The sequence below is a fragment of the Phocoena phocoena genome, chromosome 17 (genome assembly GCF_963924675.1).
Source record: "Phocoena phocoena chromosome 17, mPhoPho1.1, whole genome shotgun sequence".
NCBI lineage: Eukaryota > Metazoa > Chordata > Mammalia > Artiodactyla > Phocoenidae > Phocoena > Phocoena phocoena.
The window spans coordinates 23,428,895-23,443,085 of NC_089235.1; the positions used below are offsets into that span (position 1 = coordinate 23,428,895).

Below are 14,191 nucleotides of genomic sequence, written 5' to 3' on the forward strand. Positions count from 1 at the left end.
CAGAATCTCCAATCTGTAGCCAGTTGGTCAGAAGCACACAGAGCACAGACATCTGAAGTGGGGGGAGGCGGGCACTGAGCAGTTTTGTGGGACTGAGCCCCTAACCTGTGGAATCTGACACTATCTCCAGGCAAACTGTGTCAGAATTGAGTTCAATTGTAGGACACCCAGTCAGTATCCACTGAGAATTGGAAAATCGTTTGGTGGCGTGGAAAAAACCCACATCAGAGATGGCACACTCCATAGAACAATTTTGAAAAACTCTCTCTACCATATTTTAAAATTGATATCTAAAATTTTTCCTAAGTTTAAGTAGTGGCAAAAAAATTGCAATTTTCACGGTGTAATGTTGATGTCTAATAAAATGTTAAAGGCAGCCAATGAAAGCTAAATCCCATAATGACTTTATATCAGCCATCATCTTTTATGGAAATACTAGAACAATTTCCTCTTGGACAGTGGGAAATATTACTTCATTCCTTTTTCTCTTTGAGTTCCTATTGCCATTTCACGTCCCCACAGAATTTTATCTTAGTAACATTTTTATGTTTGAAAGTATTTTCTTGCTCTTATCATAGTTATTTCTAGTAGAGATATGTACATCAATTTAATTTTTTTTTTTTTAGTTTTTATTTCTTGTGACCATTAGGCTGTAAGTAATAGAAAGAAGGGAGGAAGGAAGAAAGGAAAGAAGTGTGAGAGGGAAGAAAGGAAGAAAGGAAACAAGGAAAGAAAATTCTGGCTTGAGTTATTACAATCATTAGTACTGTAAAGCTAATCAAATAATATTTTGATAAATTTATTATTAAAAGTAAAATGTTATTAAATGTGCATCTCTTCTTAATAAAATAAATAGGACTTTTTTTACCCCAAGTAGTTCATGTATAAATGAATGAATATTGCCGGAAATCACATTCTGATGACCCATCATCAAAATTATTAGTAATGTTCCAGGATCTAACGATTTAGGTCAGTCTTCATTTTGATGAAAGTGAAGAATTGTGAAGTACCTACCTTTCAAAAATATTTGTTACATAGTCATTAGTTCTCTTCCCAATTCTGGGAAACATACTAAAAACAGATTTACCAAGCCTCATTGAGGAGCTATTAATTATACCAATGTCTCTTCTATTAGAGGGACCTAAGAGATGAGCATTGGAAATAACTGAAAAGAACTATTTGAGTTTCACTACGTGAAAGGGGAAAGACAGTCACTGTAGCATCCACATGTCTTGCCAATGCTTTGCACTTACCCTACTCTTTGGAGAGGGATTCAGTCTTGTACAGTATTTTGAGAATGGAAGAGGCAAGGTCATTATATGATCATTGGAACCATTCCCACTACCCCGTCAATATTTCTAAATTCAGGTCATGTTAACATGAACCAAAACACCCTATTTTATAGGCCGTGTTTCACCCACAACCAAGAATATGTGTAAGACAGGTAGAAACAGAAAGCCAATGGTGAGTTTATAGCTCCTCAATTATCACTAGGGGACAATTCGTGAAACCAAGTGTCAAAACTGTCCCTTTGGTTGGTGTCTTGTAAGTTTCTGTGTCCACAGATTTGGGATGGGTGAGGGTATGGCTTTCTTCTGTAATATAGGGGAAAGCCCACAGCGGGCATGGAAGGGAGAAGATCAAACTTGCATACATGTGATGGTTTAGCATTCAGACATTGATGCTTATAAAACAGCTGTAACCATGTAACTGTCACCCTTGGAAAGTCTTAGAAAACCTAGTCTATTTCCTACCTGAAGCTCTTTAGCATCCAGGCAACTAGCTTCTGCTTCATTGCCCTCTGTGCCAGGCAGCACATCTTCTCTCAGAGAAGTCTGTTCCATTTTCAGGCTTCTGAAGTCAATAGAAAGTATCAGAGGAGACCGCCTACCAGACTGAAATCAATCAGTTGATAAATTGAGTTTGTGTATTTAAAAAATAATGGACTTTTTATTTATTTATTTTCAGCTGCGTTGGGTCTTCGTTGCTGCACGCGGGCTTTCTCTAGCTGCGGTGAGCAGGGGCTACTCTTCATTGTGGTGCACGGGCTTCTCACTGCAGTGTCTTCTCTTGTTGCAGAGCACGGGCTCTAGGTGCACGGGCTTCAGTAGTTGTGGCATGCGGGCTCAGTAGTTGTGGCTCGCAGGCTCTAGAGCGCAGGCTCAGCAGTTGTGGCACACGGGCTTAGTTGCTCCGCGACATGTGGGATCTCCCCAGACCAGGGCTCAAACCCGTGTCCCCCGCATTGGCAGGCGGATTCTTAACCACTGCACCATCACAGAAGCCCAAAAAATAATGAACTTCTGATATACCATTGAATCCTAGCTTTGCCTCTTAACAATTGGATGATTTTGGACAAGCGTCTTCATCTTGCAAAATCTCACTTTCCTCATCTGCATAAGAGAAAATAGTGCTGACTTTTCAGAGTAACCAGTCTAAAAATATCAATGTATGAAAAGCCCCTAGCCCAGTGCCTGACATATTGTAAACTCCGAGTAAAGAATTGTTCTCATTCAACCAATTCCTGAGCCTTCTAATTGTCCCATCATCCAGCTCACATTTCTCTTGCTGCTCTAGGAGACAGAGGAACACTCGGTCAGGTAACCTGCTGCAGGACAGATGCATGATTCTGCAGTGTCCCTCCACTTCCCATGGCCCAGCAGCATAAGAGTTTTCAAAAAGAATGGGGATACAGAAGGCAGGGTTTATTGTTTGTGAAATCTTATTCACAAAGAGTGAATGAGAACAGGTGCTTTTCCTTTTTGTAAGTGCTCCAAACGACCATGTTAATCATTTGTCTTAAAATTTTGCCCTGTATTAACATTAAACTCACTGGTTCATAGTACAGAAAATCTATCTTCTCTTTAAAAAGATCCAGTCTCCTAGAATCTCTTCCTGGAATGGAAACATTTCACTGTTCCCTCAAATCCCCAGCACTGGCATGGCAATCCCGTGCATAAGCTCCTTTCATTGGCTGGGTTCTCATTCCTTTGACTACGTGTGCACTTCTCCGCTGAGTGAGGGACAACGAATAAACAATTTTTTAAATAATAACTGCCGTCAACCATATCCTGACAAATCTCCTTCTGCTTTCTCTTAACGACATCTTGACTAGACCAAAGAACTTTCTTGTCACTTTCCGTGAATGAAGTTCAGTCCACTTTAAAATGCCAATCATCTCCTTTCTCATTAGCAACTCATCCCCCATCTCATCATCGGCTCAGTTGTGGGAAACTGGCAGGGGAGGGGGCAGCTCAGGGAAGGAGGGGGGGCACCATCTGCCCTTGGGCTTCTCTTCCTCCTTTAGCACCTTGGAAGGTGGGAGTGGGGTTCATGTTCCAGGCAAGTTCTGGTTCTAGAATTCCTCCACCCCTTACCTTCCCAAGGTTGACAAGTCAGCGGGAGGGGCAGGCACCCATGTTCTCTCTGTGGCTCTATTTCTTCCCCTCAGCAGAGTCCTCTGCTGATGTGATGCTTTCCAAATAGATGACGTGCATGGTATCTGGGGGGAGATGTTCAGCTTCACCCTAATCCCCTCCGTTTCCAAGAACCCCACCCCATGCAGAAGGAGGCAGCTCAGCTCTATCTACCTTCAGGCCTGACAGTGGTCCAAGCCCCAAACCCACTTTCTTTGAATCCTGTAGCCTCATTTAGCCACTGCAATCCCCTGTGAAACCTTTCGACTCACCTACACCCACAGGGAGGGGAGAGAAAGGCCCCACTAGGCCAGCTCCTCACAGCGGCAATCATTTTCTTTCTCATGCTTTCTCCATCCTCTTAGGAAAGCTGGGATGGGGTCAGCGATGGGGCTATGGTTGAACATGGCAGGGATAGTTTGACTTCCTATTAAAAACACTGAAGGAGGTATTGGGCCACAAGTGGGTTTTGGTTCTTTAGAATGTAAGGTATTTACTGCTTCTGTGCCCTCAGCAGGAAAAACTACACCCAAGATCCTGCTACAGACCATTGCTATTTGATGGTCAGAATCAAAGTCAAGAATGAAAGTTCCCTTCCCATCACAACCCTACATTGTCTCTGCCCGTGTGAGGATATGGGTCTCCACCTGAGAACCACTGGCCTCCGCTTTCCTTAAGACTCACTCTTTACATACTCAAAATATGAGTGAAAATAGTTTACCTACTATTCCTCCAGCCCCCAACTTATCCCAGACTCTGATAGTTTAGTTCATTTAACCTTGTCACATTTCGTCTAAATATTTTATCTGTGTTGCTCTTCGGTGGGGCCTAGGTGGATGCAGTCTGTTCACGTAACAGAACTTCTTTTTTCTCCATTTCTATAAATGCAGATGCGGTATTTCCCCACCCCAAAAGGTTGGGCTAAAACGTGGCAAGATCAAAAATACTGAGACCCCTTAACTGGAGAGAAGGTGGAGGTGAAGGTGAATTAAGAACTAAATGCTTTTGGGGGGAAGAGTAGGGTCTTTTATATATATATATATATATATATATATATATATATATATATATATATATGAATGTTTATTGAGTGCTTACTATGTGCCCAGCATTTTTTTACATACTTTATATATACATTAAATACCACATGTGAAACTCACAAGACAGCAGTAAGTTACAATTATACTTCCATTTTACAGATGAGGAAACTGAGCCACAGGTTGTTTACACAAGTGTCAGAACAGGGATCTGGCTCCCGAGTTGGCTCTTGACTGCCACATTGAGTCATCACGGAATAGAGAGTCACAGGAGTTGGGAAAGGATACCTTTGCCAATGTGATCCAGGAAGGCCCCTCTGGGCAGTGACATGGGGCTGTGACCCGAACAAGAAGGAGCTATCTGCCAAGACCCAGGAGAAGCATTCCAGGGAGAAGGAACACAAGGGGCCAAGGCCCCAGGGAGGAGAAAAAGTTATTTTGCTCCAGGTAATACACAGGGGCAGAGAGAAAGGCAGAGAGTGACATGGCAACAAACGGAGGGGTGGGCTGGCCAGATAAGAGTAGGGTCTTTTGTGGGGAATATCAAAAAGGTGACCAATGTCCCCCCAACCCCACTAAGCACACACCAAAAAGGAAATAGACTTGAAGAATGATATTTGAGTTAGATTTTTAAGCAGAATTTTATAATAGTGAAGAGAAAACACTGACGTGAAACATGAAATTCCCTTCCCTGGTAGTTTTTAAAATAAATGGTTGGGGTGGGGAATAGGGGGGATAGAGACATATCTGTTTGGATCTGTTTTGTTCCACTTCTTAGTGATAATAAAAAGGGGAGTTAGAGTCACTCGTTCATTCAACAAATATTTGAGTCCCTCCTACATGCCGGTCACTGTTTGACAGTCTGTAGAAGTGAACAAACCAGGCAAAACAGACAGTAAACAGACAATCAATGAAATATATATTCTGTCAGATAATGCTAAGTACTGTGGAGAAAAACAAAGAGGAAAGGGAGGCAAGGGTGGCAGGAACAGGCGATGAGGGGGTAAAGGGGGGATGTTTTAAATAGGGTCCTAAGGGAAGACTGCAAGGGAAGGCAACCTTTGAGCAGAGCCCCAAGTAGATGACAGGTTACAGGAAGATAAGCAGATAGCTGGGGGAAGAACATTCCGGGCAGAGGGAAAAGCCAGTGCAAAGGCCTGGAGGTGAGCGCATGCTTGGCAAGTTCTAGCAACAGCACAGTGCAATGTGGCTGGGGCAGAGTGACGGAGGGGCGGGTGGTAGGAAATGAGGTCAAAGAGGATGATTCAGGGCTCAAATATGTCCTCCTTTAACTTATGATTCAATTCCGCATGCATGAAACGTTCCTACACACCAGAGACAAAACCATGCCCTCAGGGGAGAGATCAACAACAACAATGAAACATAAATAAATAAAAGTAGCTACAGAAAACTTTCAGTCATCAACTCTCTCTCGGGTATCAGCCTGTCTCTTTCTGCCTAACAGGGTGTTTTCGAGTCTCTTCTGCTGAATCAAGCCACAGACCACCTAGCAACTGCCTATGAATGATTAAGAGTTTTCAAATTCAGGCAGTCTTTTCACTTGAATATATGTCAAACCCAACACAAAGCACTTAATGAAAAATATGAACAGAATAGTAAATAGGATGGGAAATGTGACAACATAACCCTAAAGCAGCGTGATATCATAGCCTATTAGCACAAAATCCAGAAACCTCCCGTGTTCCCCAGACCCATCTCTCCACAATTGTTTACCTCCGGGTTTCTCTGGGACTTGTGGGCCTGGGGAAACAGTTCTGACGCAAATGCATGTCAATACCTGCAGACAATTCAGAAAGGCCTGGGTTTCTCCTTCTTTGCTTCTTTCTCCCCTCTCCCTGCCCCACCCCAGAGCAGAACACTAAAGCATCCGAGTGAAAAGCCCTGCAGCTCATCAAGATCAAGACAGGCATTATATTTCAAGTTGAGGTTCAAAACAGTTTGCTCTTTGCCAGGACTTCTTTCTCCCTGAAATCAGATGGCGCCTCTGAGGACTTCAGTGTCCTGAGTCAAAAGCAAGGTACACACCCGCTCTTTCATTGAAGGCCACCAGGCTGAGACCCCATCTTCATCCTCGGTCAAGTGAACACAAGGACCAAGGGGAGAGCACCTTCAGAAGAGGTTCCTGTGAAGGGTCCAGGCTTAGAATGAAAGGAATGATTTCAGTTTCTCTCTTCTTGTGGAAATATGACAACTCAGAAATAATTTTTAAAATCTCTGCCCCTTATCTTTACATAAGACCACCTACATCTGCCTAATTACTGAACTGTTTAGTTTATGCCAGGTGACTATTCATCCATTAAGCATATCCATAGGCCATGCATGACAAAGATACTGTATTAGAAAAGGTTCGCCCTCAGAGAGCCTTTCAGATTAGAGCCCTTAGATGAGAGTAGGCTGCTACCCACTGACCCAGTCTTGCTGGAAGACATCTTTCCATGAATTAGTAACCAACCTACATAAATTGGGCAATTTCACATAAAAATCTAAAATTGGAGATGCTCTTGAAAACTTGAAAGATTTGGCAGCACTGGACCAAAATTCCTACGTAGAAACAACTGGTGTGACCCTTCAGACAGAAAGTGCGGGGAGCACATGCCCCCTGGGTCAGCGCCCACTGGCTGATACCCCTGCATCCTTCCCCATTAGTGCCTTTCCCTGGGAGTATGCACCTGGGACCCCGCTCCCCATCTAGTCCAACCACTTTATGGGACAGATGAGGAAAGCAGGGTCCAGAGAATTTTAAATGACTTACCTAAGGTCACTCAATCAGACAAAAGCAGAGCAGGAACCAGAATTCGGGTCTCCTTCCCAAGACACCCCCATTCCCTGGAGCTCCAGTTGTGAAAGAAATTGTGCTCTATTTGAAGCAGCTTCTCAAATGATATTAGCTCTGAAGTTATTTTAATTATAAATCACCGGTGCAATCTAATGAAGACATCAAAACTGTGATACTGGTATAGACGAGAAGGGCTAGGGAAAAGTACAACTAGGAGATATAACGCTTTCTGAGGGATTTAAAATGTAATTGAAAATATCATGATTTTTGTGACTGAGTGCAACAAAGAAAAGCTGATTAAAAGTCACATCCTAATTGAACTATACTGAATAAATTAGCAATGATACGTCTTGGATTATTTTTCTCTCTAAATCTAAAAAAGATTTAGACTGAGAGGTTTTTCTAAAGCATGAATTCTGCCCACCTATCTTTCATGTCATTAATTCATGGTAATGTATATATAATGAAGATAATGGGTAATTATTGAGGACTTTCAAGATTCTTTATAAGTGATATTATTTTCTCCATAAGGTAGATTTACGGGCCCACCTAAAAACATCTTGTTTACATGGGTAGAAGTACTACAAATGTATATATAATATAAAAGTATAGGGCTTCCCTGGTGGCACAGTGGTTAAGAGTCCGCCTGCCGATATAGGGGACACGGGTTCGTGCCCCGGTCCGGGAAGATCCCACATGCCACGGAGCGGCTGGGCCCGTGAGCCATGGCCGCTGAGCCTGCGCGTCCGGAGCCTGTGCTCCGCAACGGGAGAGGCCATGACAGTGAGAGGCCCGCGTACCGCAAAAAAAAAAAAAAAAAAAAAGTATGGTAGCACTAATGACCCTGATGTTGTCATCCTACCTCAACTCAGAATAGAAATGAGAGTTTTTCTACATTCATTTTTCTACATACCACTGGCTTATCATCATAACTCCATTCTCTTTCCCAGGAAGCTCAGACTCCATCTCCACGATTTCCAGAAACCTGTCACCTTGAAGAGGTTTAAAAAGAGACCAAAATATTTCTTCCTATACGGGGTCTTAGTTCCCAGACCAGGGATGGAACCCAGGGCCCCAGCAGTGAAAGGGCCAAGTCCTAACCACTGGACCACCAGAGAATTCCCACCCAAAATATTTCTTTGGAAAACTATGTAATCTTGAAAATGACCCCCCCATCCCCCTTCCAAAAAAAGAAAAAATTACTAACCAGCTGGTGACATAGGGGTCATTGATATGACAAGTGGAACGTGCCACACGTTTACGGTTGCACAGTGCTTCCAGCAGGGCCGGTAAAATGAGAGGCTTTCTTTCTTTCCTACCACATTAGCAGCCATCTAAACCTGGGTGCCACAGAGAGCATCTAAGACAGTCTAAGGACAATGCTGTTCAGTAATGCTGTAATGCCATGTGAAATCCCGGCTGCTAAAATTACACTGACACTTGGCAGAAATTATCATCACACTTCCCATCACAGCATTATGACAGGCAGAAAGAGTGTCTGCGTGGTACAGGCAGCGCTCAGAGCAGAACCGAGGCCACACAGAGAAGGGTTGAGTGGGAGCTAGCCTTTGAAACCCACAATCAGAAAAATGCCGCAGTCTCCATCCAGCCCCTTCCTAGGGACCCAGATGTCACTGCTAAAGTTCAAAGTCCCAACTTTGCTTTGCCTTCATTTCTTAATCAGAGGAGGGAGGAAGAGTTCAGTGGTCAGGCAAAGAAAAGGAAGGCTCTATTTCATCCACAGAGTGGCTTTTCTCCTTCTGCTCTCCACCCACCCTCAGGATCAAGGCAAACTCCTTCGGAGCTAGGAGACCCCTTAATTGGCAGAAGGACGACTTTTAAAGCAACGGGAAGGCACTCCTCTCCCCGGAGGCCAAGATTACTGCCTCTGTTCTGGCAGGGGTTTGTTCTAACCTCAAGCACGCGTCTGCTTCCTCACTACACAGAGAAGGAGTCAAATGCAACTAAAGGGTTAAACAAATGCCTTGGAAACCAGACAAGGAAAGACTCCTGGAGCCATGCAGGTGCGGAATTACAGCCTGCAATCGCTCACCAGGCCTCAGATTCCCGGGCTCAGAATTAGCAAGGTTTGGCTTTTCTTGTTTTGCCATTAAAAAAAAAAAAAAGAAAAAAGAAAGAAATTTAATATTCTGTTCCCCCTGCATAGAACTGAGCACACAGTAGATGTCCTCAGTAAATATTTGTTGAACGGTCAACACGGTTTTATGATTTCATCAGAGTTCTCTCCCACCCTGCAACTACCAGTTTGATTTGAGGTTTCTGGTCCATAGACGGCCAGTTTAGGGCCAGATCATCTGACATAACAGCTAGAGGACCGTGTCCCCTTATGGGAGTCACACCAAAGCTCTGCACCACAATGAAGTCACCTTATTCAAAATCACAAATACCAAGAACAATGAGATTATGAAACATAAGAAAAGTGATGACCAGGCAAACTGAAAATGAGAGACAATTGATCTCATCTTAGCCAATAGAGGGGATGGCTAAAGTATGTAAGACATATGCTGGAGAAGAATTTGTTCTTTTTTATTTAGTCACAACACATCAGTACAACAGAGGTCAAACTCAGTGCAGTGGAGGTTGTTTAAACTACACCTGCTAAAGGAATAAACCTGTAAAATGATGCTTTAATAGCCCAAATCAAATTAACCCAAATAGAAGGCAGCAAAGCCCTTTTAAGTATCTCAATAACCACATTTCCATGCACCAAAAAGGAAAACACAACATAAAAATTTCCAGTGAAAAGAAAATATGGCAGCTCCAGGAAGAATTAGGTTATGCATTTAACAGGTTCCACTGGACTATTCCATTGACCACTTGCACACCATGATCACTTATCCATGTTGACATCTGTGAACTTGAGATCTGTGAAATTAAAAATTCATTGCATTGCTTGGGGCTGGTAAATGCAGACATATTCTACGCAAATCGTCTTCTGTCTCTTCCCTGCCAACTCCAAATGCGGACCTCTCCTAACCAAGTCCTGGTAGACGACAGCAATTGGTCATTCAGATTCAGGGGCCCTGATGGTGTGTACATTCACCCTACTGCTGTAGGAAGCAGAGAATTAGCTAGTCTTCTTTCTTGGATAAAGCTGATCATCTGATTTGTCAACGCTTTATTCAGAAATATAAAATTCGATATAGCCCCCCCAAAAAAGAATATCATTTATACAACACCTTAACTGTCAAAATATTAACAAATAGCATCATGTTAACATTGAGCATAGTGGTTTGTAAAATTAATTCTAAAAAGAGACTGTATACAAGGAGAAAAACCGACCAAAAACACTAAATGTTAAAATTCCCAAAACTTTGAGGCAAAATGGAATCATTCTTAGACAGATAGGTTTACAAAGTAAATTAGGCACAGTCCAAACCTATCACCAATTTGTTGGTTTATATTCACTATTTCAATTTAATGTCTGGAACAAAATTTAACAACTAGTTTTTAAAAACTGCTAATACATGACATGATAAAAAAAACATTAAAAAAGAAAAAGTGAACCAACAAACCTTTCGTCTTTCAACAAAATTTATCTGAAAGTGTACCTTCTTCCTTTTTATTTTACTGATGACTTTAAGGTGATGTTGGCAACAGCCCAGCTCAGCTGGGATTTTAAGCTTTCCCTTCCCTCATTCTACAGCATCAGTTCTTTAAAAAGCTCCAATCTCCGTCCCCCAAGGTCTATAGGGTTTGCCAAGGTTTGCTGCCTGCGTGGGTGCCGAAGGGCTCAGTGCATTGGGAGAGAGTAAGTGGAAGGAGCCAAAAGAGAAGGGGAAGGCCGACAGGGAGGCCACCGAGGAGAGCAGAGGCGGCGAGAGTTTGGAGGCGGAGGTGACCACGGGGAGCACCGGTCCAAGGCTGCCGCTAGGGGGCGCCCGCAAAGCCGACGCCTCCGGATGTGCCGTGGCCAACCTGCCCTGGTGGTGGGGTTCCGTGGGCGAGGCCGTGGTGCCAGTGTTCCCGTGGCCATTCTGGGGCAGCAACAGGGGGTGCGCGACGTGCGGGTGATGTCCGAAAGCACTCCCCCAGGGAATGTGTCCAAGGCCTGCGTGAGCGCCGCTTGCCGCTTCCCGCTGGGAGGCATAGTTGTTCAGATGTGAGACCAGTCGAACTCGAAGCGGGTCCGTGGCATCTAATCCTTCAATGATGCTCAGGTAACGGGCGACTTCTGCCAGGCATTCCCGAAACCCCAAACTCCGATAGTCCATAGCAAGGGCGTGCGCGTCAAAATAGCCTGGGGAAACGAACAAAAGAAAAACCTCAGAGCTTTGCTCATTTCCCGCATTTCTTCAATCCCAAAGGCAGCCCTTCCTGGCAAATATCTACATCCTTTTTTAAAAAAAACGGCATTCACGGGCTCTTCTGAAAGTCCAAATATTTGGGAGTCGACCAAAATCTTTGCATTAATCAACATGAGAAGTATGTCTTTGCTAATGCAAGTTCAAAGCCCAGTTAGAGACTGCCAAGCAGAAATTGGAATTATACCCTACCGGCAGATGAAACTATGTTCATTCCTTTCATGTTTTCCCTCAACAACAACAAAAAATACATCAAGGACAGAAAAACCACAGAGTAGTGAAATTCATTAGACACACAGATGTAAGTTATCATCATGGAGCTTTTAGGCACTTGGTCCAGAGTAAAGCATTTTTCCGGCTGGAGACAGACACACAGACCTCCTCTGTCTCCCACCTTCCTTTGGGTTTTCTCTACTTAACCACAACAGGTTTCTTTCCTCAACAGTCATGTGGCAGCTTATTCTTTAAGAATCTTGTATATGAAATTAAGAGCATATACTTAAAAAAAATCTTTTTCTCAAAAAGGTTGACAAACAATTGTGGTTTGAGCTACCTGATCAGAGCTGTCACAGCTTTAGGGCACCTCACCCATAATAGGTATTTTCCAAAAGAAGGTGCATACGCTTAATTTGCAGAGGGCTGGGGTGATGAATTCACTGGAGAAAAACCTATGCGCACGTGAAAATGCACTGACAGGCAACCCCACACACCACACACCGTTCTCTCCCCACCCCCAAAGCACACAGTAAAAATAAGACAGCGACTGCACCAATCCTGGCCATCGGTGGCTGTTCAGTCTTCCCCCACCGGACTAGAGATGTACCTTTCCCTCCGGCAGTGTGCAGCATTTTCAGGTGATCCACCGTCATCTGCAGGATCTCGGCTTTTTCTAGCTTGGCAGATCCCTAGAGAAGAGAACAACAACAACAAAAACTGATTTGGCACCAAGTGCTTTTGGGGAACAACTTAAAATATATATGCACATATATGCTGTGTAAACCATAAAAGTACAGACAACAGCAAAATAAATTATCTTCCAAAATATGTTGGACTCTGTATGAATTCATTTCCTCCGCACAAACAGCGCAGTTATTTTCCAAGGCACGGGTAAGGTTTAGATTAATGAGGGGAAGAATTCTGAAGGCGTGGATAGCTACACGGAGAGCTCTATCTACTTTCACCATTACCTGCTTCTCAAAAGCACTGGGTACCAGCCTCCTCAGCTCAGACAAACTGTTATTGATCCGATCTCGTCGGCGCTTCTCAATGATCTGTAGAAAGCAGGCAAAACAAAGGGGGACATTTCCATTCCGACTGTAAATTCCAAAGTGAAGAAAGGTGGTTTTCCCGTTAATTAATAAAACAAAACAACCCCCGCCCCCCCCCCCAAAAAAAGGGTGCACTGTAAAGAGACTCACGCCTCTCCGTCTTTTCCTGGCCAAGATCTGTGAAGATGTAGTTGGGGACATGGAACCTAGAGCCGAACTCAAGTTCCTAAATGGGGGGGTGGGGGGGACAGGAATCGCCGTTAAGCGAGAGGAGGTGATCTGAGGGGTCGCCCCCACTCCCTCCCCGTACTCAGATTTTTTTTTTTGGCAACTTGGTCTTCAAGAGCCTCCGGGGTCTTCACCCGGGGCGGAGGCCTGCCGGAGATGCGCGGAGGTCAGTGCAGGGCGCCGGCGTGCCCCGGGCCCTTGGGCGCTGTCACCGAGGCCAGCCGGCGCTCGCCTCCCGCTCCCGTTCCCGCTCCGCCGCCGCCAACTCACCCATTCTCATCCGCACTCTCCTTCTCCACCTCGATGGTCTCGTCCAGCTCGCTATCGGAGGAGCTGTACTCGGGGTGGGCTCGCTTCATGCTGGCTACGCGGGGGATCCGGGGGAGGGTCGGCGCGGCGGGCAGGGAGGAGTTAACTGCAGCGGCGCCTCTCCGCGCTCGGCTGCTCGCGCTCCGCACACACTGGTCCGGCTCACTCTCTGCCTCCGGTTAAAACTCAACCATCCCTTTCCCACGCTGCGCCCCTTCCCAGGGCCCTGGGGAGGGCGGAGGAGTAGAGGGGGCGGGCAAGGGGGCGGACGGGCGGGGCGTCGGCTCCCGGGCAACAGCCTTCCCTTGGCCAATCCGGCTTCTCGCTCCACTGATTGGCAGCCGCTCAGGGGCGGGGTGGGGGCGAGGCCAAGGGCGAGGGCGAACCCCGCGCCCGCCCTCGGCGCCCGCCCCTGCCCGGCGGCGGTGTGTCGGCTCCACAGGGGCTCTGTCGGGCCTCCGCTGGGGGGAAGGAGGAGGCGCGGGCGGCGGTGGGCCGGCGGCGAGCAGGCTGCGGAGGCCGGGCCGGGACACAAGCCGGTCGGCGGCCGCGGCCCCGCCCCGCCCCGCGCGCCCCGATTGGGCTGGCCGCACGCCAGGGCCGCGCCTGCAGCGCCGCCGGTGAGCCGCACGCGCCGCGGGCCGTGGGAAAGTGCCGGCGCCGCGGCCGCCAGCCAATCCGGGCGGCCGGCGGCGGCGGCGGCGGCGGCGGCGACGGCGGCCGCGCTGGCGGCGGCGGAGGTGGTGGTGGCGGCGCTGGGCGTCCGCATGAATGGAGAAGAATGCGCAGGCGGGGGAGCGGGGCCGTGAGG

General features: G+C 46.0%; 1 protein-coding gene across 3 annotated transcripts; it reads right to left on the minus strand.

Moving 5' to 3' along the window:
* Nucleotides 1-10,666: 10,666 nt before the first annotated feature.
* On the minus strand, nt 10,667-13,601 carry HEY1 (hes related family bHLH transcription factor with YRPW motif 1). 3 transcript variants are annotated; one of them, XM_065895232.1, is made up of 5 exons: nt 13,342-13,601; nt 12,994-13,069; nt 12,763-12,846; nt 12,399-12,480; nt 10,667-11,511 (listed from the first exon to the last, which is right to left on the minus strand). In XM_065895232.1, exons 1-5 carry the CDS (start codon nt 13,428-13,430, stop codon nt 10,928-10,930), a joined length of 915 nt encoding a protein of 304 aa, XP_065751304.1. In that variant the 5' UTR covers nt 13,431-13,601; the 3' UTR covers nt 10,667-10,927. The 3 variants fall into 3 exon arrangements, with proteins under 3 accessions (XP_065751304.1, XP_065751303.1, XP_065751305.1); XM_065895231.1 differs by having other exon boundaries at nt 10,837-11,511; nt 12,751-12,846; nt 13,342-13,430; XM_065895233.1 differs by lacking the exons at nt 12,399-12,480; nt 12,763-12,846; nt 12,994-13,069; nt 13,342-13,601 and adding an exon at nt 11,970-12,024 and having other exon boundaries at nt 10,837-11,511.
* Nucleotides 13,602-14,191: the final 590 nt, after the last annotated feature.